The sequence below is a fragment of the Bipolaris maydis genome (assembly GCF_028858645.1).
Source record: "Bipolaris maydis strain C4 unplaced genomic scaffold PSV08scaffold_5, whole genome shotgun sequence".
Taxonomy (NCBI): domain Eukaryota; kingdom Fungi; phylum Ascomycota; class Dothideomycetes; order Pleosporales; family Pleosporaceae; genus Bipolaris; species Bipolaris maydis.
In genome coordinates this window covers 515,772-538,185 of record NW_027093861.1, presented here as the reverse complement: position 1 = coordinate 538,185, position 22,414 = coordinate 515,772, and the positions used below count along the sequence as shown (strand labels likewise).

At 52.5% G+C, this 22,414-nt stretch overlaps 6 protein-coding genes across 6 annotated transcripts; 2 read left to right on the top strand and 4 right to left on the bottom strand.

Moving 5' to 3' along the window:
• Window positions 1-441: 441 nt before the first annotated feature.
• PSV08DRAFT_370013 (sucrose transport protein SUC2) lies at window positions 442-5,016 on the bottom strand (the record flags this gene model as incomplete). Its single annotated transcript, XM_066093180.1, has 8 exons — window positions 442-492; window positions 545-858; window positions 926-1,636; window positions 1,761-2,009; window positions 3,200-3,570; window positions 3,640-4,027; window positions 4,112-4,824; window positions 4,919-5,016. The coding sequence occupies 8 exons, from the start codon at window positions 5,014-5,016 to the stop codon at window positions 442-444; spliced, it is 2,895 nt and encodes a 964-aa protein (XP_065949298.1).
• A 1,025-nt stretch (window positions 5,017-6,041) lies between these two features.
• On the bottom strand, window positions 6,042-11,561 carry PSV08DRAFT_199623 (P-loop containing nucleoside triphosphate hydrolase protein). Its single transcript, XM_014220996.1, has 5 exons — window positions 11,252-11,561; window positions 11,044-11,176; window positions 10,796-10,985; window positions 6,603-10,729; window positions 6,042-6,538 (listed from the first exon to the last, which is right to left on the bottom strand). The coding sequence occupies exons 1-5, from the start codon at window positions 11,384-11,386 to the stop codon at window positions 6,336-6,338; spliced, it is 4,788 nt and encodes a 1,595-aa protein (XP_014076471.1). The 5' UTR covers window positions 11,387-11,561; the 3' UTR covers window positions 6,042-6,335.
• An 844-nt stretch (window positions 11,562-12,405) lies between these two features.
• On the bottom strand, window positions 12,406-17,217 carry PSV08DRAFT_408801 (glucose-6-phosphate 1-dehydrogenase). Its single transcript, XM_014220994.2, has 12 exons — window positions 17,021-17,217; window positions 16,748-16,820; window positions 16,673-16,693; window positions 16,277-16,621; window positions 16,024-16,221; window positions 15,891-15,975; window positions 15,179-15,835; window positions 15,059-15,127; window positions 14,976-15,006; window positions 14,639-14,643; window positions 12,863-14,347; window positions 12,406-12,802 (listed from the first exon to the last, which is right to left on the bottom strand). Exons 1-12 carry the CDS (start codon window positions 17,065-17,067, stop codon window positions 12,774-12,776), a joined length of 3,045 nt encoding a protein of 1,014 aa, XP_014076469.2. The 5' UTR covers window positions 17,068-17,217; the 3' UTR covers window positions 12,406-12,773.
• Window positions 17,218-17,415: 198 nt separating this feature from the next.
• On the top strand, window positions 17,416-18,161 carry PSV08DRAFT_400777 (uncharacterized protein; the record flags this gene model as incomplete). Its single annotated transcript, XM_066093603.1, has 2 exons — window positions 17,416-17,654; window positions 17,714-18,161. The coding sequence occupies 2 exons, from the start codon at window positions 17,416-17,418 to the stop codon at window positions 18,159-18,161; spliced, it is 687 nt and encodes a 228-aa protein (XP_065949297.1).
• Window positions 18,162-19,215: 1,054 nt separating this feature from the next.
• Window positions 19,216-20,188, bottom strand: PSV08DRAFT_361023 (thioredoxin-like protein). Its single transcript, XM_014220992.1, has 2 exons — window positions 19,854-20,188; window positions 19,216-19,805 (listed from the first exon to the last, which is right to left on the bottom strand). Exons 1-2 carry the CDS (start codon window positions 20,163-20,165, stop codon window positions 19,491-19,493), a joined length of 627 nt encoding a protein of 208 aa, XP_014076467.1. The 5' UTR covers window positions 20,166-20,188; the 3' UTR covers window positions 19,216-19,490.
• A 378-nt stretch (window positions 20,189-20,566) lies between these two features.
• On the top strand, window positions 20,567-22,398 carry PSV08DRAFT_286065 (uncharacterized protein). Its single transcript, XM_014220991.2, has 4 exons — window positions 20,567-21,001; window positions 21,052-21,139; window positions 21,187-21,570; window positions 21,621-22,398. Exons 1-4 carry the CDS (start codon window positions 20,759-20,761, stop codon window positions 22,058-22,060), a joined length of 1,155 nt encoding a protein of 384 aa, XP_014076466.1. The 5' UTR covers window positions 20,567-20,758; the 3' UTR covers window positions 22,061-22,398.
• Window positions 22,399-22,414: the final 16 nt, after the last annotated feature.

Below are 22,414 nucleotides of genomic sequence, written 5' to 3'. Positions count from 1 at the left end.
CATGACACACACTTCAGCCTGATTACGCCATTCTACTGCCATCGTAAAACATCAAGCCCCTTTGCAATCCCAAGGAAAATACATGCAGCAAAAACCCCACCTAGACAACGCCGTTTATGCTAAGCGATCGTTGGTTGTGGGCCGTGAACCTGATAGAAGGGGATGTGTGTAGAAAGGGTGGGAGGTCTAGAATACTTGGTGACATGGCTAGTTCGTAACAACCCCAATCAACCATTGCCCCTGCGCTCTCTTGATGCAAGTATTACGCCAGGTAAGAAGTCATGGAAAAGTGGTGTTGGATATAAAGATTCGTGGAAAACGTCGTGGCAAGCCGAGATCGCCATGGACACATGCTGTAGCAGTCCAAGATGAACATTCCGCCCTGAACGACTCGGAAGATTACGCTCTTGGTAATGTGAGATGTGGTGCAGGCTGATGCATTTAGCTCTGCTTGCACTCGGCAGCCTCCTGCTTGGGTTTTGTGCCATCGTTCTGCAACTATGTTAGTAGTGTTCTGATGTATCGAATCACTGTCAATGCCTACCTCGTCGTCAGACTCCTCTTCCTCTTCGCGGTCATCGCTGAGTTCATCCTCGTCCTCGTCGTCCTCGTCTTCAAACTCGCCCTCGTCAAAGTCTTCAATGTTCTCGTACTGAAGAGCCTCGCCGGTGAACCAGTCAATGGCGCGGGGAATGAGCTTCTCTTTGATGTCCTCACCAAGCTGGTAGTCGAGCTCGAGACGCTCCTCAATGTCGGAGGTGGCGTCGTCATCGTCTTGTGGGGGCTTGGGTGGGTCAAAGAAGTTGAAGAATGACTCCGTAGGCACAGTCTTCTTAACGACGCGCGTCTGCTTGGTGTCTGCAAAGAATCATGTTAGTGTCTTGTCATGCGAAGAAAAAGAAAATCATCAAAAAAAAAGACTCACTCTTGTTCCTCTGCTTCTTGCTCTCGACGCGGACAGTTAGGTCCTTGCCAGCCTTCCACTCAATCTTGTCGCCCTCGGCGTGGTCGTAGATGAAGTCACCACCGTAGCCATTCTCCTCCTGGTAGTAGTAGGTCTTGGTAATGGTCTTGTTGGTGAAGAAGTCATTGTCCTCAAACTCGAAGATGAGGCGGAAACCGGGGCGGTCGAGGTACTCCATGCGAATGTCTGTGAGGTGCTTGAGAGCAGCCTCGTCGCGGTCTGTGATCATCTCGGCGAGCGAGATCTGGTTCTTCATGGCGCTCAGCCAGAACTCGGGAATACCCTTGACGTCCTTGCCCTCGTCCTTGTTGAGCTCAGCCTCGGGCTGGTCCTCATCCTCGTCGTCCTCTTGCTGCTGCTCGCCAATCTTGACGTGCTCTTCTGAGGGCTCCTCGGCGCCGTTGACAATCTTCTGGCGCGTCTGGTACAGGGGTGTGAACTTGGCAAAGTACTTCTTCTCGAGCTGGAGCACCTCTTCCTGGAACTCAGCCTCGAGCTTCGAGTGCTCCTTCTGGACACCCTTGAGGCCGGCCACTCGGCGGCGAACCGAGGCGGGAAGCGACTCAATGTAGCCGCTGGAGCGGCCGACGAGCGAGCCGAGCTTGTTCTGCATCATGGCGACGAGGGCAGGGTTGGCAGCAAAAAGTCCAGCAGCGGTGCGCTCCATGTCCTCTGCGAAACAAGAAAAAAAAGTCAGATTGGCGGTCAGGGCGTGGGACAAACAGGGAGGGCAGGGCGGGGTTGGAGGGGCAGCAGCAACAACAACAACAAGGATTTTTTCCTGCTCGCGACGTACCTTCTTTGATGGTGCCAACACCAGGCTGCTGGGCGCGCGACGATATCGGGGCGGCATTTGCAGGCGTGTTTTGGGGGGTGCTGGTCGGGCGGACGTTAGACTGAGGGACGTCCATGTTGGAGGATGTATGGAGGGGGATTGGAGGGGGGAAACGAGGCGAGGGGCTGGTTGGAGTTTGTGACGGAGGGATAGTGGAGGAGGAGGAGACGAAAGTCGGGGGACACGGGCAGAAAAAAATCGAGGCAAAAACTACTTACGGAGCAGTAATGGCATCCATCTTCTTATTGCGGATCGGCTCAGACATCTTGGCGAATGAGTGGGTGTGGATGCAAGAGTGGCGAAGCGAAGTGGTTGGGGAGAGAGGGAAATGTTTCGGCGGTTGAGTCGAGGCAAGGGTTGTTTTCTAGGGACGGGCCTAGTTGCGCCTAGTGTGAAAATACAAGGGATCGAGGGCGAGCCGGGGGTGCAGGCGTGGACGAGGCGTGCAAGAGTCTGCAACGACGAGCAACAGCAACAGTCAAGCTGGCTTCTTCACCGCGGCCGCTGGGAACTGGAAAGAAAGAAGGCTTGTGGCGCGCAGGCCAGCCGGGCCCCCGATGGTTTTGTACTCTGACCGTCTTTTCCCAGGCCCGGCGTGGCGTGGCACGCGCAACGGACGACTCAAGGCCCTCTGCCCTCTGGCCACAGACGGCCTCAGTCTGCCTGCAACCCGCTCCCGCACCGTCACCGCGCTGCTGCATCCATGCGTGGCCGACCTTGGCCGCCGCCGCTGCCCATGCTGCGACCGCATGCTGTATGTAGCAGTAGTCGAGCAACCTGGAGACGGCACACTATGCCATGCGCCCCCCCCATCTCCACCCACCCAGATAGAGATTAGGAAAAAAGGCCCTTTGCCCTCAACGAAAACACTCGCCAGCTGCCCGACCTGATTCATCCACGTTGCACTGTTCGTCAGAGCAGGGACCCTCATCATCATCATCATCATCATGACCGTGTCACCCTTCTCCATCGATACACATCGTTGCATCCACGTATGTGCCGACGATTACTACACCTTCTATCCTCCCGAAGCCCGGAAGTGTACCACCGATAGAGCCACACCTGTCTTCTAGAACAAAGCGGGCCACTAGAAAATCTTAGAGCAAAATCTCTCCTGTGCCCCGATCCCGCCTAGCGCGTCAGCTCGCATTTTGCCTTCATCGCTGATTGCGTTGCTGGGGTTGGAGGAACGGACGTAGTTCGGATATGTATGAATATAGTGTACAGTTGCGAACCTTGATGCTTGCACACGAGGCGGCAAAGAGAAAAAAAAGTTGTGTCTTCATGTTCGAGCCGTATTATGCCACGCATGGATGGCTCTCTCTCTCTCTCTCTCTTCTACATCTTTCCCTGGATCCTGCCCAATCTCAAAGTAGCCACTACCGCGAGACATGCCGAACACGCTCCAATGAACAAACAGACAGCAATGCCATTGGGGCCATCCGTGCTGTGGTGCTCCTCTGGCGGCGCCTCGCTCAGCTCGGGACTCTTGCCCGGTTCTAGGATGGAGAAGACGACCCAAGAAATGGCGGTGCCCATGAATTGCGGGAGCGTCGTGTACAGGTTCATGATGCCCAGATACTGCCCTGAGCTTGCACCTCCTCTACCCGATCCAGCACTTGCTCCGTCCGCCTTTTCCAGCTTATCCTGCGCCTCGGAGAGGTCAATCGAGACCCGCTTCGAGTGTGTCGAGTGCGCCGTCGCCATGTTTAGGCGGTTGATTTCTACGCCGATCAATGCCCATGGGGCCCATGAAGCAACTGCCCATGACCTTTAATCATTTTATGCAACGTCAGCTCATAATTCATTACAGAGAAAATCCAGGAAAGGATGTGCTTACACGCCACAGAGAGTAATGATGATAGTCGCGTGTTTTATCGAAGTCACAAAAGGCGCCATACTCATACTGCACGCAAAGATACAATGTGCAACGACCCATGCCGTAAGCAGACTTGGCTTGCGTTTTTCCCACGGTCCCGCGTCAAACTTGCGGTTGGACGAGGGTGAGAAGCCGGGGCCTTTTTCGCTATGCTCGGGATTCTCGACGAAGAAGGGCAGCAGGACGGACGTTATGAATGTCACGATTGAGAAGGAAACAAGAGCCGTCGAGCCGATTCTCCCGACTTTGCCTGTCATGTCGCCGGCTGCCTTGATTTCTGGCGGTGCATCGTACCGTAGGTAGACTTCGCCGACCCATGTGGTGCTATAGAAGAGAAAAGGAAACCAGCCTGTTCAAAATTTGTTAGTTTGTGTCATTACTCCACCGAATTGGAAACTCCCCAGGAAAGAAAGAAAAAAAAAAAGAAACGTACCGATCCAAGCCCAAAACTGTACTGTACAGATGGCTTGTATACTTCTTGGTAAATTGAGCGCAGTATGCGCAATTGTTCCAACCACCTGCTTAATATCCAAAGCCTTTGCCATACCATCGTTAACCAACACTCTCTCCGTGACTGCCCAGCTCGTCGTAGCAACAGTGAGACACAAAGTCAGCGCCGCAACGCCTGTCAGCTGCTTGAACTGCGTATCACCCAGCATGGGACCGAATATCGCTCGGAGATCCGCAGCTCCAGCCGCATATCCCACCATCTTGCCTACTGCCACCATCCTGCTCGCCCAGCTACTCCCCATCTGCTGTTTCTCAATTGGCAGCGTATCCACAATCAGGCCTCTGCAGCTCCCCTGCACCGCATTGATGGCAAAGTCAATTCCATAAATGCTAAACACAGCCACGTATACGTTTGCGCTCTTTGCTGCCGCCTCGTCCTTGATAAAGTACCGCACGACTTCTTTGGTCCAGCCCAACAGCAGCAAAAACATGGATACCAGTATCGTTCCGAAAAACATGTACGGGCGCCGCCGGCCCCAGCGCGAGGTAGATCGATCCGCGACAACGCCCACAACGGGCTGCATGATGAGACCCGACAGCGGGCCGGCGACCCATACGAGGGAGATTTTGGACTTTGTGAGGCCAAGCTCGAGGAGGTAGGGCGTGCAGTATGTCATTTCTACGTTCCATGTGAACCTTGAGGACCCAGGCGTTAGTTTTGTATCCGTGTTTAAGAGCAAATTGGACGACAATTGGTTCGAGGGAAAAAAAGTCCCTTAGTTAAACGTACTGGAGTCCAATGAGCGACGCAGTCAACAATGCCATGCGTATACCCTCAGTTGGGCCTTTGACTGAGGGTGTCCCTCGCCATTGCGCAACAGACGGCATCTTTTTCTTCACCTAATTCCCTTTGCCCGTCTATCGCGATTCTTTCTCCCCTCCTACTATGTAGCTCCCTTCCCACGTATGGAAAAGGAATAAAAAAAGGAAAGACAGTGTGGGGTGTGGGGGGCGAGAGCAGGACTCGGTCGCGTGCGTCTGACGTGTGCAGCCCCAAGGTTCTCTCTCTGCGTGTCTCTGCCTGTCTACGGAAGCGTGGGAAGGCGCATTGGGCGGTTCGTATGTGTGTATTCCGTCCTACTACCGTTCGATTGGGTCTATGCAGGGAAATCTTAGGTCGCCAAATAAAGGATTCTGGAAAACCAGAGAAGAAAAGGCTAAGAAGAAGGCACCACAAAGAGAGTGAATGGAAGTTGGTTGGTGTATTCTTATCTTCTCTTGCTCTTGTTTCTTTTCCTTATCGTCTACTTCTTCTTTTCTTCTAGATCATCGAGGCTTGCCAAAAATTAATAAATAACAAAAGTGCGAAAGGGAAGACGCAAAGGGGGAAAAAGGAAACAAGGGGAACTCGGTCAGCAAGCTATCTTTGGGTTTGGCCATGTGTTCGCTTGATGAGATGAAGGCGGGGACCAGTGTAGGGCCCCAGAACGGGGAAGCGTTACCTAGCGTCCTTTGGACTGGGCGCGGGCCGGGCGAATCTTGGCGCGTTGCCCTTTCCTACCTGTCACTTACGTATGCTCCTCATGCATGTGGCTCGGAGTTTCACCTGCGAATACCACGGCTAGAGGATCCCAGCTCTGATTGCCGCATTGCCATGTCCGAATTAGCCCTCTCATCCCGTAGTGCGCCTACGTAACCAATATTATACGGACAAGAATCGCAATTACGCTCCCGTATCTACATGGGGCACCGCCGGTCGTGCCGCATACTCATCTGGCCATCTTGTCAATTACCGACCCATGCACGTGATGAGTAATTGTGCACTACTTGTGGACAACGCTCTGGAAACCTTCTTGAACCTTTCCTTCCAACGGGCCAGCATCTGGCTACGCAAGGCAAACAAATAATAAGCGTTGAAGAAGACAAAAAAAATCTCATATTTCCCAGCATTAAATAACCCAACCCAAAATAAAGCGAAGTAGAGAAAATCAATACGCTCCATCTTCGTCGTCATCATCGTCGATACCGACCCCCAGCAATTGTACCGCCTTCTTCTGCCTTTCCGTCCATGCAGGTCCCAGCCTAGACAGCCAGATAGACAGACAGCTACAACTACAAACATTCAGGGGAAAACGATAAGGCTTTCTTTAACGCTTCGTCTCGGTCATGTCTAAATGCCAAATTTTCGCTTACAAATATGCTCAAGTTCATGCCTCAATACCTTCTTCAATCGTTGCGTGTCCATTCATTCCTCCGCCGTTCATACCCATGCCACCAGTCAGAGCGTTCATGGCGTCGCCGTTGGATTGGCCGGCGGGCATGTCATCGTCAAACTCGAGTTTCTCTTGTTGGGCAATAGCCTGCTGAGACACTATCTCAGCAAGGCGCTTGAGGCGGGGTGTTTGAAGCCCTACAGACATGTTAGATGTGTTTGAGCAAACAAAAGAAAACGATCTAAGAAAAAGAGACCTTACATGATGGCGTATATGTCTCCAAAGCAGTAATGACTCGAGGCTCCGCAATCTCGTATGGGCCACTGTCCTCCATGTCGACCGCAGTGAGCAACAGAACATCACTCTTCTCAGTCACTCGGGATGCGACAGCCTTCATGATTTCGCCGTTGATGGGCTGTTCGTAGTCTGCCACAAGGTACTGGTTGAGCAGCTTCTGGATCTGGTTAGGGCTCAACATCCAGCAAATGTCCTGGATGATTTCGATGTCGTTCAATGTAGCCTTCTTCAGCTGAAGCAGCTTGGTAGCTTGCATAAGGTGCTCAAGCTGCAGAGTACCCTCGGGCATATCGTGAGACTTGCACCACTCCTCAATGCGGGTGATGTTGTAGTTGATCTGGAGACCACGCTTCCATGAGAGGAAGTTGCGGCGCATGAGCAGGTCGTTGAAGGCGGTGACACCGACCAATCTCAGCAACTCGGTGACGCACTGTGTGATGATAGAGTCCTCGAGATAGTATGCCTTCATAGCCTTGTAGACACTGTTGAGCAGGGTGAGGAGGTTGTCCATGCTGTAAGCAGGGGTGTTGCTGCCCTGGAGCAGCTTGCCAAGGAAGCGGTTGCTCTCGTTGGTAACGAAGCCGGGTAGTGATTGTGACTCGATGATGGCGGGAATGATCATCTTGTGCAGCTTCTTCTTGAGGACCTTCATCCAGGTGTGGTAAATGTTGAATTCAAGACTCTCCAAGTCGTGCTTGACAATCTCGAGCAGGCGGTCGTACTCGTAGTTATCAGTCTTTTGTTGCTCGTACCAGTCTTCAGCGAGGAAGACAAAGGACAACATCTCATGGACGTTGGACAACCAGAAGGCGCCTGGGTTAATGGCATCCTCGGCATCGTGTTGCATGACCTCTTGCTGGATCGACTGCATGACGTTGGCAAGGAAGCGCTCAGACTCCTTGACGAAACCATTGTTCCACATCTCCGAAGTGACGAGGTTAATGAGGTAGGCAGGGAAGAGGACTTCCTTGTCGGTGGGAGGAGGTGTGGTAGTGGGGGATGGGATCTTCAAGTTCTTAATGAGTCCAAGAGTAACCTCGTCGTTGAGCATGTCCTCCTCAGCAAGGATGTTCTCAAGCTCCATCTCGACGTTATCAAGCTGAGCAAACGTTGAGCCAGAGAGGTTCTGCCTGTGGATGGTGGAGCCAGGGGCCATGGAGACAGGGCGAGGGTTGTATTGTTCGCTGAAGCGGTTGATGTCGCGAGTGTCGGGCCCGGCACTGCGCCTCTTTGGCTTCTTCGACGAGACGAGCTTGATCAAGCTGCTGGGCGCAATGCTTGGAGCATGTCCATTGAGGTCGCTGGGGATTGGTCCAGAGCGCTTCATCAACTCGACCTGCTCCTGAAGTTCGGCAAGTTGCTGGCGGAGCGACATCTTTTCGGTCTCGGTGACATTGCTCCTCCTCTTTGACTGCTCGAGGTCCTCGGTAGTCCTCTTGAGTGAAGCGCGGAGCTCCTTCTCCTCTTCTTGCAAGTGACGCATCTTGGCAGTGCTCTCTTCGTAGCTGATCTGCAGCTTCTTGTACTCGTCCTCCATCTGGCTCAGCTTGGCAGCAGTGATACCAGCCTGGTTGGCTTCGGCCTGGAGTTCCTTCTGGCGGTTCTCGAGAGTTCGGCTGCGTTCCTTGTATGACTTGATCTGGCTCTCGTAGTTCTCCACTTGTGACTTGAGCGACTTGTTCTGTTCCCTCATCGTACCCAAGTTCTGAGTAAGCTCGACGACCTTGTTTTCCAGCTTGTAGGAAATGTTCTTGAGATCGCGAGATTCGGCGCGCAGGACCTTGTACTCCTTGCGGGCCTTTCGTCCTCGCCACAGTTTCTGAACAGTAATGATTTGCTTGAGCTGCTTCTTGTAGGCGCGAATGTAACGCTGCTTGCGCCAATTCCGCTGGATCATACGAGCAGCATCTCCAAGCCTCTTGTCCAAGATGTTCTTGCGGAGAAGATATCCCTTCGCGGCAGCTTCGAACTTGATGACCGAGTTTCTGACGAAAAGGAAGCGCTTGCGGTCTTTGCTACCCCTCCAGACTCTTTGGATGGTGGTCGCAGCCCTGACTTGTCGTGCCTCCTCAGCGCGTTCTCTGGTCATGTAACCTCTAGCCAACGACTGAACCGAGATGACAGCTTCGCGCATTTCGAGATAGACGCGGCGGTAGTACTTGGCGCGGAGGTTCTTCTGGATCATAACGGCCGCATCGTTGAGTCGAGCAGTACGCAGGTTCTCAAGGAACGCAAGCATACCAGCGCGGAAGAAGATCTTGGTCAAACCCATCTGGTACTTGTCGGTGCCATCGTTCTTGCCAGTGCCCAAAGCCTTCTTCAAAATGGCTGTGGCCATGTTGCGAATTTCCGGTGTCCATTCGGATGACCTGACCAACATGTAGTAACGTAGGGCGAATTCTTCGTACGTCCATCGCGTAGGATAACCGGCACAACTAATTCTGACCGTCTCGAGGACACCACAAGCACGCAATTGACTCAGAACCATGGGTCCGTCAAACTGCCAGGCAGCCTTTGCCTCGTTGGGCTTGATACAACGGATGTAGTGAACATCAGTTGAATTGATGGTTTGCATGAGCTCGATGAGCGAAGACTTGAAGATACCACCAAGCGTTGGCTTTCGGTTGGTAGCGACCCTGCGTCCGGCTGAGACTGCAGCACCTGGTTTGGCAGAGGCAGTGCTGGCTGTCTCCTTTTCTCGGATCGAGGCAGCAGTGTCCAAGACCTCAGTCAAGAACTTGTTGCTTGAGGCCTTGAGCACTTCCATGTGCTCGTCGGGCACAGTATCTCTGTTCTTCTCAATGAAGCCATCGGATTCGTATGTGACGTCGACGGCATAGTGGCAGACGGTGAAGGCAGACTTTCCAAATCGAGGCTTCTTGTAGAACTTGTGCTTGTCTCCCGAGTAGTTGTGGTGGAGCTTGGTGACAAACTGCTCATCGGAACCCATGGGCAACCTAGACTCTTCATCCAAGAGGGACAGGATACCGAGCTTGCCCTCAATCAGGTCGATACACGGCTGGTTGTCGGCGAAATCGATAAAAGTCCAGTCGATCTTTTCGCGCATGTATTCTTCCTGCTCGAGCTTGAAGACGTGTGCGTTGAACTCTTGTTGCAATTTCTCGTTGGCATAGTTGATACAGAACTGCTCGAAAGAGTTCTTAGCAAAGTGCTCGAAACCGTAAATATCCAAAACACCAATGAAGGTGTGGGCAGACGCAATGACCTCTTCTGTAGCTAAACTCTCGTTGGTTCGCTCTACCAGCCAGTCGAACAGACTTGAATAGATGAATTTGGCAACTGAGTCTCGGACGACGATAGCTTGCTGTTGTGTCAGGTTGGAAACAATCTTTTCTCCTCTGGTAATGAGCTGCTTCTTTACGATCCACTTGGCAAACGTGTTTGCGTCAATTCCGAGCAAGGAACAGGCCTTGACGAGCGAGGGCTCCTCGGGAGAAAGATTTGAGTCTGTTCGCGTCGCAGTGATCTTGACATCTCCCATGTGCAAAAGGGCCGCAAGCAGGCGCCAGATGCCGTCTTGGGTTTCGGACGAAACGCCAATCTTGGTCAGCGATTGCTTCGTCGCCTTGAATTCAGCAACGTCGTCCATGCCCTCAATGACAGGAGCGCTACCCTGGTTGAGGTAGCTGAACTCCTCGACAGACTTTAGCGAAAGCTCCTCACGCTCCTCGTCGGTAGCACCGGCTACCAGCTGGTAGAAGACGTGGTAGTTGCGCTCCTTAAGCGGCTGGAACACCAGTCTTGACCGCTCGAGCAGATATGTCCTGATCTTGGCACCGATAATGTCCGTCTGCTTGTTAAACATGATCTCAATGTATTTACCGAAACGAGACGAGTTGTCGTTTCGCGTCGTTTTCGCGTTACCAAAGGCCTCCATGATAGGGTTGGTGGCCAGAATTTGCTCTTCGGTTTCACTCATCTGGTCGGACTTGCCTCTCCGCTTGCCCGGGTTGTCAGGAGACTCTCGTGTGGCAAAGTATCGCATAATGTATTTGGCGCTGACTGTCTTACCAGCACCAGACTCTCCAGAAACGACAATGGTCTGGTTCTTCTGGTCGCGCAACATGTCGCTGCAGCGTGTTAGTTACTGCTAGCCAGGTTCCGTGCCGATAGCGGAACAGGAGGAGAATTCTTACGCAAAAGCCTCTTCGGCAATGGCAAACAAATGCGGAGCGCCATATGATCTCTGTTTACCGGCATAGACCTGTACCATACCAGGAACGTATAGGGAGTCGACGCGGGCGAAGGGATTCGTTGCAATCAGGACAATACCCGAATATGTGTAAATCTCCTTTTGCAAGTAACGAAGCTTAATGGCCTGGAGGACTGCATGCTAGTCAGTATGACATGCGAATTGTCTGTGTGTATAGAGAGGAGACCGTACCAGCCGGCTCGTTAAGATGTGACAGGTTGGTCAAGTCGTCGCTGGCCTCGAGCATGGCGGGGTTCATCAATGGCGGCAGTTTGTCGTCGTTGCCAGTCTGGATGGCGTCGAGAGTCGTCTCGACCGTCTTGGTCTGTACAAGACATGGTCAGTATCCTCTTCCAACAGGCTTCGCAGTCCATGGGTGTGGGTGTGGGTGTGGGAGTACCTCGCCATTTTCCAGAGTGAAGACCAGCGTCACCTTATCCCCCGCAATCTGCTTGTCCGTCACCTCGGAGGCAACCCAGCCCTCGGTGGTGTCGGGTTGCCATGCGCGGGTGCCGATGTCGTAGATGTGAGCCATGGCGGGCAGTCGCAGGTGTCGTCTCCTGCGTCGTCTATGTCCTCCAAATGGCGGTGCGGAATATCAGGGTCCAAAGCGGCTCCCTGTAAGGAGGGGAGGGGGGGCGGATGGTCAACGCTCAGCTCGCGATATAAGTGCGGCCGCTGGCTGTGTTGTCGTGAAGCTACTGCTGCTGCTCGTCGTTGTGGTCAGCAGTGGATGGCGCTGCAGGTCACAGGCTTGACAGCATCGCCAGGAGTGAGAGGGACAAACGGTGTGGTTGGAAACATGCGAACACCTGCCAGCACTTGATTCGACTTTCTCTTGGTTGCGCTAGACGGGCCTCTCACCGCCAGCACGCCGCTTAAGCGCACAGGCCATGCCCCAGGGGCCCTACCCAACCACCAACCACGGCCACGCAGACTCTCGTCTCACAATATGCACCTCCTCGACGCTGCATGCGAATAAGCCGCACCCCCCCATGTATCGATGTGTCTACCGATCTGTGTGTATGGGTGCCTCGCCGTACCTGTGTGCCTATATGCGTGCGTGTACATACGGCAACCTCAGACACTGGTCTACCATATTCTACTATCCGCACTACGCCGGCCCATTCGCTCCCCACGCCCCCTCCAAGCCCATGCCATTCCCTGCCCTGCAAATCCGTCATGCATGGCCACATCGCCGGCCTGACCCAGCCCGTCTACCTCCTGAAACCAGGTTGCCTCATTTGCCTTGTCTCGCCCATCCGAGACATGTATATACATAGTACATACAAAGACAGTCTCGCACTCTCCACGTCCTTTGTCCAGCAAGAAATCCTCCCGTCGCCCGTCACAAGTTGGCGTCATCTGACAAGTACATATCCATAGATAGACAACATGACATGGCATGCATACATATGCTCCACTCTATCACGTGCTCTCATACATCTCAGCTCCTACGGTGCTCTATACCCCTCACAACCACCCTTGTGCCGTCACAAGCACTAAAACAACAACATACGTTTGCACAAACTTGCCTCATCTCAACTAGACGTATTACCTGGTTCACTCCAGTTTCATAAATCATGCATTCTCTGTCTCTATGTGTGTTTTTTCTTTAGCAATGGCATTCCCCAGACCCCAGTACACTTTTTTATACCAAGCAAACCAGTGCACAAACAAATCTAACAAACACGACATGTACCTTTTATTGCTCTGCATGCATACACACAGACTCAACGTTGAAGTTTTTACACAGCGCCCCACCCTAGTTTCCCGTTTCCCTTTTTGAAGAAGAAATGTTGAATTGAAAGAGGCGTCATACTTCGAGACACACCAAGAGGAGAAATCACACGCCTCAAACACGTTCGCTTCGTCCCCTCACCTGGCTGAGTCTGAGGCACCTGTCGGAGACGAGTCAACCCCTAGTACAAGACCCTCGTTCGGATACACGCTGCGATCAACCCTGTTAGCCATGACCTACACCAAGAATAACAGGAGAGCAGAAACTTACACGACAACTCCTCCAAGCTCGTAAATATATCCCGAATCTCACTCTCTTTGACCTCACTGATATCTGCCATTAGATAAGCAACATCGCCTCTCGAGTCCGACATTTGCTTCTCAATGTTGTGGTGCAGCAGAATGCCGTTGACCTGCCTCAGCACACCAGGCACATTCTTGTGGATATAAATCACACGCATGCAGTCGGGCTGGTCGAGCGTCAAGCTTCGGAGATTGACCTCGGGCATGTTGACGGCGCCAAGCGTCGTGCCTTCATTGACATAGCGGACTAATGCTGTGCTGACCTCGACGCCGATTGCGCTCTGCGCTTCCTCGGTACTGCCGCCAATATGCGGTGTGAGGATAATATTCTTGAGACCCACAAGATCCTTTGTCCACGTGTTCAGCTCGTTGCTGAAGTAGTCACCGTTACCGGCAGGCTCGTTGGGGAACACGTCGATGGCTGCACCCGCCAGCTTGCCGGAGCGGCTGGCTTCAATCAGCGCCGCAATGTCAATGACGGTACCACGGGCGTTGTTGATGAGGTAGCTACCGTCCTTCATCTTTGCAAATTGCTCTTTGCCAATCATGTTCTTCGTCTCAGCCGTCGCGGGCACGTGTAGAGACACAAAGTCGGCCTGTGCGAGAAGGTCATCGAGAGATGTTACTTGTCGCGCGGTTCCCAGGCCCATGGTGGTCAGTACATCGTAGTAAATGACGCTCATACCCATAGACTCCGCCAGCACACTGAGTTGCGAACCAATGTGTCCGTATCCGACTATGCCCAGTGTCTTGCCACGAATTTCCCAGCATCCTTTGCTGACCTTGTTCCAAGTACCGTTGTGGAGCTCCATGGAGCGGTCAGTGAGCTGGCGAGCGAGCGCAATGATTTCTGAGATGACCAACTCAGCAACCGAGCGCGAGTTGCTGAACGGCGAGTTGAAGACGGCAATACCCTTGCTGGCAGCAGTTTGGAGGTCGACCTGGTTGGTTCCAATGCAGAAGCAGCCGATAACAATGAGGTTCTTTGCTGCCTCCAGCACCTTCTTGGTGAGCTTCGTCTTGGACCGAATTCCAATCACATGGATATCACGAATCTTCTCAATCAACTCATCCTCTCCCAGGCTGGCCTTGATTGCCTCGACCTGGTAGCCCTGGCCCCTCAAGATATCCACACCAGCCTCGTTGACATTTTCCAAGAGAAGGACCTTGATGTCCTTGGTGTCAAACGGCTTCAGTTGTTTCGCCAGCTGTTGCGCATGCGACGTGCCGGGTAGGTTCGGGGTGCGGCCATCTCTAGAGTTGGCAGACGGCGGTTGCCTGAATGTCGAGGGCGGGCTGTGGAACGAGAGGGTTGGGCTGGTGCTGATGTCGAGGCTGTTGGATACGCTGCGTGAGATTTGGCTAATGCTGCCGGCAATATCTTGGGCGGGAGTCATGATGGGCGCGCGCGGGCGTGATTGCGGAGGTTGCTCGGGGGAGAGGTGGGGGGATGCTACAACTCAAACAGGTCGTACAATCCGGAGGCTCAAAACCTCAGACTATAAATACCGCCGCGTTTCTACTACGGATACTAAAATGGGTCGCGTATCAAAGCAATCACGCGGTAATTTATGGCGGGTTCCGCAAGGCTGCAAACGTCAACCGAAGAAAGGGAGTAGTGTCGACTGGTGAGTAACAGCAATCTCTCAAGGGATGCCTTCCATTTTAAATCAATACGTGTTCACTGCGTAGTTTAATCTCCGACTGCTATGACACTTCTACTTTGACTCAGTGGGCGTCTGACCAGACCTTTTTCAAAAATTTCTCAATTCCCCCGATGATGCCATGCCGCTCTAGCCTCTACCCCACTACCGCCGCCAGCCACTCGCTTGCTTGCGTCCTCCGCTTTTCGGAAGTCTAAATGCAAACTAGAACACCCAGCAACAGAGGACGCGCTACAAACAACCACTCATCATATACGCGCCATCAGGCGTAATAATTTGCGACATAAAGACGTCGTTGCATTCATTATCTATTCAGCTACTTGTATTTCTGCATGGAAAGACTGCCGAGGCCGATCAACACACCAAGAGGGCGCAATTCGTTGCCGCTTTCAAACATAGTCACCAGCAGGCTTCTACAACTTCTGCTCGTTCATTGGCCATTGGTATCCTGGGCCTGCATTAGCAATCATTCTTAGTATACTATAGATATCGTGACTTACCTGCTGCGTCGCTGAACTTGTATCCGTAAGAAGAAGTAAAGTCATCCAATACGGCAGGACCACGAGAGCCTAGCATGTAATTAGTAGCTGTATGATTCATACCACCTTAAAGAAACCTACCGTATGGGTACTCCATGGGGATGATCTCCTTGTTGTCGTCCAGGTAGTGCAACAGAGGAGTGAAGATCCTCCAGCTGGCATCGAGCTCATCGTCACGAACAAAGTTGGAGTGGTCGCCCTTGAGCGCATCAAGAATGAGCGATTCGTATGCCTCTGGGATCTTCAGGTCGGAGAATCGCCGCCTGTAGGTAAGATCAAGCTCTGTGACAACGGTCTGCATGCTGAGACCGGGCAACTTGGAGTTCATCTTAATGTAGACACTCTCGTTGGGCTGCACTCGAATGACAAGCTCATTACGGGGAATGTCCTTGAAAATACCCGAAGTGACATCCTTGAACTGGATGCGAACTTCGGTCTTTTGCTCGTTGAGCGCCTTTCCGGCCTTGAGGATGAAGGGCACGCCATCCCACCTCTCGTTCTTGATGTAAGCGACCATGGAGGCGAAGGTGGGGCATCGCGAGTCCTTGGGCACGGTGTCGTCCTCCTTGTAGCCCGGCTTCGTTCCATCCAGCGACTTTCCGTATTGTCCAATGATGACATTCTTGGGCTCGATGGAGGCCATGCCACGGAGGACACGCACCTTCTCGTCACGGATGTCTTCGGCTGAGAAGGAAATTGGTCGCTCCATAGCAAGGAGCGTCAGAACTTGCAGCAAGTCTGCAATCGTTAGTAACTTTTTCTTTCTTTTTCTGATTTTTGTTTCTTCACTCACGGTTCTGCATGACATCACGAATGATGCCAAACTCGTCAAAGTAACCTCCTCGTCCCTCGGTGCCAAAAGGCTCCTTGAAGGTAATCTGTGCTTGTCAGTATTTTCATCTCCGAACATGCTGAGCTCACCGTACCTGAACGTTGTCGATGTGGTTCCTGTTCCAGGTTGCGCCAAAGAATTCGTTACCGAATCGGAGAATGAGAATGTTCTTGACCATCTCCTTACCCAGGTAGTGGTCAATTCGGTAGAGCTCATCTTCAGACCAGTCTGGAGCCAGTGCCTTTTGCAACTCTCTTGAACTTGGGAGATCCTTGCCGAATGGCTTCTCGACCTGTACGATTGCAGTCAGCGGCCTGAAACTGCATTGAGAAATGCACATGGCTTACAATGACACGGGCAATACCGCTCTTTGGGTAGCAATTGCGCTTCAAGTGCTGAGAAACTGTGATGAAGACACTGGGAGGAAGAGCCATATAGAAGACGCGGTTGGTCTCCTTGCGGCCCTTTTCAATCTCTTGCATGTGCTTCTCGAGCTGAATGAACGAGTCATCCTGGTCGTATTGACCCGAGACATAGGTGCAGAAGTTGCAGAATTCGTCCAGCTGCTTCTCCAGGTCCTTTGTGGGGGTCTTGATGTACGACTTGACGCGCTTGAGGTATTCCTCGCGGTCCATCTTGGTGCGCGCATATCCGACGATGCTGATGTTCTTGGGAAGGAAGTTGTTTCGGTGCTGTATCGATGGTCAATGGAGGCGAAACATGAGTGTGGCCGCGTAACCTACAAGGCCGAAGAGAGCTGGGAACTGCAGTGATGTTAGTGTGACGCCTCCACCGATTGGGCATGAGTGTGTACGTACAGTCTTCTTCTTGGCTAAATCACCAGAGGCGCCGAGAACAACAATGATGGTGTTGTCCTTGAGCTCCATGTTTCTGCGAGAGCAAGTGAATTAGCGGCGGCGTTTGGAAGGTCTCAGTGATGGCTTATTGGATTCGGATATGAAGCGGCCCCTCCATCGAGAGCAGCAGCATTGTTCAATAGGAAAGTGCGGCCGGAGAAATTGAGGCGAGCCGGATGAAGGCTGCTTGCAAGCGGTGGGCCATAAGGTGTGAAGACGGGTGAAGCTACCTACCCGGCATTGACCACCTCGTGTTGAGGCTGGATAAGTGTGTCGGCCATGGTGAAAGGGTGGTTCGGTGTGCAATCGCTCTGCGGGAGGCGCGGTCGCGAGGTGACAGCTCAATTAAGGGCTGTAGTGGGCAATGAGAGTCAGAGGGGGAAGGGGGATCTTGGGGGAAGAAGAGAAGGCACGGGTAGGGCGTGGTGAGTGGAAAGAAAAGCTCCAGCGACTGGTGGGGTTATCGGACGTGCTCTAGCGGTTTACAGGCCCTCGTGGTGGTGACGTTTTAGCCCCAATTTGCCGCTCAGACGCCGGGGGATATGATGGTACCCTCACTGACAGACACAGACACACTCGGCCTGCCCACCTAGGCGTCTCAGTGCCGTCTGGCGTGGTTCAAAAGGGCCATGGGCCATCAGTCAACATCCGGGCTATTTGGCACAATCACTAAGCCGCCGCATCTCTCGCAACGCACCTCCGGGCCACGCCAGCCCACCAAGCCGCCGCCTGCGGAAGAGGCTGGCCCAAACTCGGCGAGTCCTGTCGCGGACAAGGCTACCGTGGCCTTGGACCGCTTCGGACATCCGTCACCAGATGGAGCACGACAGATTGTGCATGGCTGGCCAGCGTCCAAGTGCTGGGCCATGTTTGTGCGAGCCCTCCCTGCGTTGCGCTGCGCTGCGCTGCGTTGCGTTGAGCTTCCAGTCGCGCCGTCGTCATGCGGGCGACCTACCCCGCTATCGAGCAAAGCTGTCCGAGTCCACCACTGCACCCTACCACCTGCACCCTCACCACCACATGCAGATACGATTTAGAGTATACACAAACTAGGGTGCGCCTGCGTGTCTCGCCTTCTTGGCCACTTGCAATTCAGATCGTCACATTCCTCCGGCCCCTCCTTGCGTATCCACGCCAACTGGGCTGCATTGGTAAGCTAGCTGCCATGGCGGGGCCCGCAAGCTGTAATGCACGATTCCCAGTCAAGCACCACCCGACAATGCCGCCCCGACGCGAAGCCATTACACCAACCACGCCGAATCGCCGCGCGGGACTTGTACCGAGTCTCTTCGCTAGCCGACCTTCGGCACAATACTGTGATTCGCTCTCGTCCAGCCTGTATTTAGCCTCATTTGTTGCAATGATGCACCGTTGAGGCCGCCCTCCTTTCGCATCCAATACATCAGCCTTGCACCCAATCTTGCGTGGGGGTGGGTGAGCTCTTCAACCACCGCCGCGGCGCAGGAGCGGAACCAATACTACACAGTGCACTCGGCTTGGGTCGGATACTGGCCAGACTGGCTGGCATCGAAACTAGCCCCAGGTTTCATACCTGGAACGTCACAAGCCATCCTCCGCATCGAATATGCAATACAAAGTAAGCACCAAGCGATCCACTTACAAGTCACGCGGGGATGCTAAACCCACGGCGAAAAAGAAAAGACAAGCACGCATACGATTACTACACGAAAGGATTCGTCAATCTACCCAACTCCACGGTGAATCCATAATCACAAGAGTTACTACGACGACCATTGTGCTCGTTTGTTAGCCTTTACGAAAGCTCTTATTTCCATCTTGATCATATCCACCCAATACGATACATGCCGTTTACATGTTTCCGTAGTTATAACTGGTATCCGGTTGACCCTGATTAGTCGTACACAACGTTCGATGGTTTATCCGCCGCTGCATTGCAACTCAAGGCTCTCAGATCAGCGTTTGGGTAACCCCCACAGGTCGTTGGCAGCGAAGAGAGCTTCAGCACAGCTGTCGTCCCATGGCGGCCCTCAAAACCAGTTTGGGAGCAGAAGCAAAGCGAGGACACTGCATTAATCACTGTTGGTTTGGGGGAAGTTGAGATTGTTTTGACGTGACGCAGATCAGAGACTCAACAAGGTCCCCGTTAATTACTTCGGTGCCCTCGTGGTCCTGGGGCTGAAAAGTGTAGATGCACAGATCTCCCGCGTGAACTCCGCAGTTTCATGATTTCATGGTTTCATGGCGCACGACCTTGCTTGTACTCATAGACTAACTCCCATTTGGAAAGTCATTCAGCGCATGTGCATGTGGTCTGATGACAACCAATCAGAGTTGCCCTAGGATTTTGTACTGACTTAATACTCAGTCACCCACTACGCAAGCAGGTGTTTTTTTAGTGCAATCTCAACCACGTTATCAGTGACACTTCACTTGTTGCGCCAAATAGAACCGAAAGTTGTTTATCTTGCTGTATCGTGATTGGTATATGGGCTGTTACTGCTGGATGCGATTAAGTAGCTGGTGCCCTTAACGGCAAGCATATGAGAGCTTTGCTTGTTGGAAGCTTGATTGCAAACTTCTGCTATGGCCCTTCCCTGCACTATATGCTGAGCAGCAAATAAAAACTCGGGATCCTCCTGCTGTGAGAGGGTCCACTGCCTCGCATCGTCTTAGCTTCCAGCTTCCAGCTACATATGACCACGTGACTCAACATTGTGGCTACTCAATCCCAGTCTTCGTCCTCGTCTTCTTGCTCCTTTGCTTTGCTTCGCTGTAGCCGTTGCCTCTCATCCTCCTCGTTGACCTTGTTTCTTGCGAGTACGTTTGCTCGGATAAGTCTGGCCTCCAGATCGCGAGTCGTAAATGTTTGCTCAGTGTGACCAAGCCCCTCGAATCCAATAATGCGATCAGCTCCTACACCGTCAATAAAGGCAATGACACATGGCAAGACCTGGATGCCTAGACGAGTGACAAGAAAAGGACAATTATCAACGTTAATCCTGAGAAATCGGGCCTCATAGTGGGAGGGGGCTAGTGACTATTTAATTTTAGCAAGCAGCCTTGTTGTAATAAGAAGTGTTTTTACCTCGAGATGAGTATCCATGATGCGGCAGCGGTTGAAGTCGGGCTTGAAGAAGTGCACCACACACAGTTTAGTGCTTGTTGTGATATCCATCAAAACCTTCTCGTCTTTAATCTCGGAGTATCTTCCATGGTCGCTCTCCTTCAATCGTCGCGCCTTGTCGTACTCTTGATGCAATTGTTGAAGTCGTTGCTCGCGGAACGCATCTAACGCCTCGTCATCTTCCAGAGAGGCGATGAGTGCATCCTCGTCCGAATCATCCTCTCGTGCAGCCTTGTCGACGAGTGAAGCGACTTTCGGGTCTAGAGACGCCATTTCGGAAATTGCCCAGGTCACTTGTTGAGTGGTTAATCAGGGGAAAGAAAGTAGCGGTGCGATAGGGACAGTCACGTGGCGATAAAGAGCCCTAGTGAAGATCATCCGTCCATGTATTCAAGTACCTCAGTGAGGCCAGTATTTGCTGAAAACGCGATGCACTCTTCACACGACCAATGTTGCATCATAGCTGCACGGTACAATAAATTTCTGAGGTCAAAAATACAACCGGATGCACGCCCGAGTACAGGTTGCGGTGCTGACATGTACATACCGTTTTCTCGTGTTCCAAGGCGGTTTAGTGGCATTTGAAATTACCACCGCTGCAAGCCAACGACTCCAAACCAGGGGAGACTGCATCGCTGTGACCCACCCCATTCGCGTCCCTGCGCATCCTTTTGGTAACGCTCGCCTTCTTCCTCCTAGTCTCACCCTCCTGTTCTCTCTTTGCTTCTTTCCTTCCCCCCCTCAACAACCTCACTTTCTTGGGTCGCACCGTCGCCGCCACATAGCTGTCTGTCCTTATCGCTGGACTTCCTGTCGTTGCCGCATAGCACCTCCGATTACTGTGAACACATTTCTTCTCTCTCACAATGTCCGACGACAAGAAGAGCGACGACTACAGAGTCGACATGCCCTCGGGCAAGGAGTTCCGCGCGCCCTCCCCGCTGCCTCGCGCGTCCAATTCACATCGGGGCGGGCCCACGTCCATAACGGAGAACCCAGTCGCTGCCATCTTGGCCTACTGTGGTTCCTCCATTCTGATGACCGTTACGAACAAATACGTCCTCTCTGGCGTCGACTTCAACCTCCCTTTCTTCCTTCTCTGCGTACAGGTATGTCGGCTTCGTAGCCCACAAGACGGACCCTTTTTAATATACAACAGTCTATCGTCTGCGTTGCAGCAATTTCGATATGCAAGAGCGCTGGCATCATCACATACCGCGACTTCAACAGCGATGAAGCAAAGAAATGTACGTCTGTCACACTCCGCAGCACAAATTTGGTCTAACAACAGCAGGGTTTCCCATCTCTCTTCTTCTCATCGGTATGATCTACACGAGTACCTGGGCCCTCAAGTTCCTCTCGATTCCCGTCTACACCATTTTCAAGAACCTTACCATCATTCTGATCGCATACGGAGAGGTTCTCTGGTTCGGTGGTGCTGTCACGCCAATGGCGCTCTTTTCTTTCGGATTGATGGTCTTCAGCTCCGTCATCGCGGCCTGGGCAGACATTCAGCACGCTTTGTCGAGCATGGGACAGTCTACAAGCGCATCCACGGACGCCATGTCCACTCTGCACGCTGGCTACCTCTGGATGATGTTCAACTGCTTGTGCACGGCTACTTATGTTTTGGGTATGCGCAAGCGCATCAAGCTCACCAACTTCAAGGACTTTGACAGTGAGTTTATTCTTGTCCACTACCATGGGCAGTATGCTAATTCTAAACAGCCATGTACTACAACAACCTCCTCACCATTCCGATCCTGTTGGTTGCCTCGATCCTCGTCGAAGACTGGTCCTCCGCGAACATCCAGAAGAACTTCCCTCCTAACCAGCGCAACACCGTCATCACCGTCATGGTCGTATCCGGTCTCTCCACAGTCTTCATCTCATACACTTCCGCCTGGGCTGTCCGTGTCACCTCTTCTACTACATACTCTATGGTTGGCGCTCTGAACAAGCTCCCCATTGCTCTCAGCGGTCTCATCTTCTTCGATGCGCCCGTCACCTTTGGCAGTGTTTCTGCCATTTTTGTCGGTTTCGTCAGTGGTCTGGTTTACGCGCTAGCCAAGATCCGACAGAACAGCCAGCCCAAGACAGTCCTCCCCACTAGCAACATTCCACTCAGCGCCAGCAGCAGGAGCATGCAGGACAGCCTGAAGTCATAAAGGCCGTTAAAGGAGCATGACGAATACTATCAGACATGAAGGAAAATGACTCTGGGTCCTTTATTTGTGGCATTTTGCATGGTTTCGGATGCAGAGCATAGCTTTTTTCACTCCTAACTCGGTACTTGACTGAGAAGGGAGTTTTGATTTCTTTGGGTATTTTCATGTACCTCTTGTGCCCTTGGGCATGTTACCTACACCATTTAACACATTAGATTAGGCTTGGCGTTCCGGGCAAAGGCAGCGAGCCATGACGTCCAAGATAGTGGAGTAAAAAGAGGAGCGAATTGATTGATGTATTAGGAATGTTTAAACTTTAGAATGGAAAACTCAACTTGATTAATACCTATTTTC

What these genes read in the sequence shown, in the direction of transcription:
- PSV08DRAFT_199623 (XM_014220996.1), bottom strand. Translation starts at nt 11,386, where the DNA reads ATGGCTCACATCTACGACATCGGCACCCGCGCATGGCAACCCGACACC. An exon ending in ACATCTTAACGAGCCGGCTG is followed by an intron (nt 10,986 to 11,043) that starts GTACGGTCTCCT and finishes ACTAGCATGCAG; the next exon opens with TCCTCCAGGCCATTAAGCTT. An exon ending in ATTGCCGAAGAGGCTTTTGC is followed by an intron (nt 10,730 to 10,795) that starts GTAAGAATTCTC and finishes AACACGCTGCAG; the next exon opens with CGACATGTTGCGCGACCAGA.
- PSV08DRAFT_408801 (XM_014220994.2), bottom strand. Translation starts at nt 17,067, where the DNA reads ATGGCCGACACACTTATCCAGCCTCAACACGAGGTGGTCAATGCCGG. An exon ending in GCGGTATTGCCCGTGTCATT is followed by an intron (nt 16,222 to 16,276) that starts GTAAGCCATGTG and finishes GCAATCGTACAG; the next exon opens with GTCGAGAAGCCATTCGGCAA. An exon ending in ACCACATCGACAACGTTCAG is followed by an intron (nt 15,976 to 16,023) that starts GTACGGTGAGCT and finishes TGACAAGCACAG; the next exon opens with ATTACCTTCAAGGAGCCTTT.
- PSV08DRAFT_361023 (XM_014220992.1), bottom strand. Translation starts at nt 20,165, where the DNA reads ATGGCGTCTCTAGACCCGAAAGTCGCTTCACTCGTCGACAAGGCTGCA. An exon ending in TCATGGATACTCATCTCGAG is followed by an intron (nt 19,806 to 19,853) that starts GTAAAAACACTT and finishes AAAATTAAATAG; the next exon opens with TCACTAGCCCCCTCCCACTA.
- PSV08DRAFT_286065 (XM_014220991.2), top strand. Translation starts at nt 20,759, where the DNA reads ATGTCCGACGACAAGAAGAGCGACGACTACAGAGTCGACATGCCCTCG. An exon ending in CAGCGATGAAGCAAAGAAAT is followed by an intron (nt 21,140 to 21,186) that starts GTACGTCTGTCA and finishes TAACAACAGCAG; the next exon opens with GGTTTCCCATCTCTCTTCTT. An exon ending in CAACTTCAAGGACTTTGACA is followed by an intron (nt 21,571 to 21,620) that starts GTGAGTTTATTC and finishes AATTCTAAACAG; the next exon opens with CCATGTACTACAACAACCTC.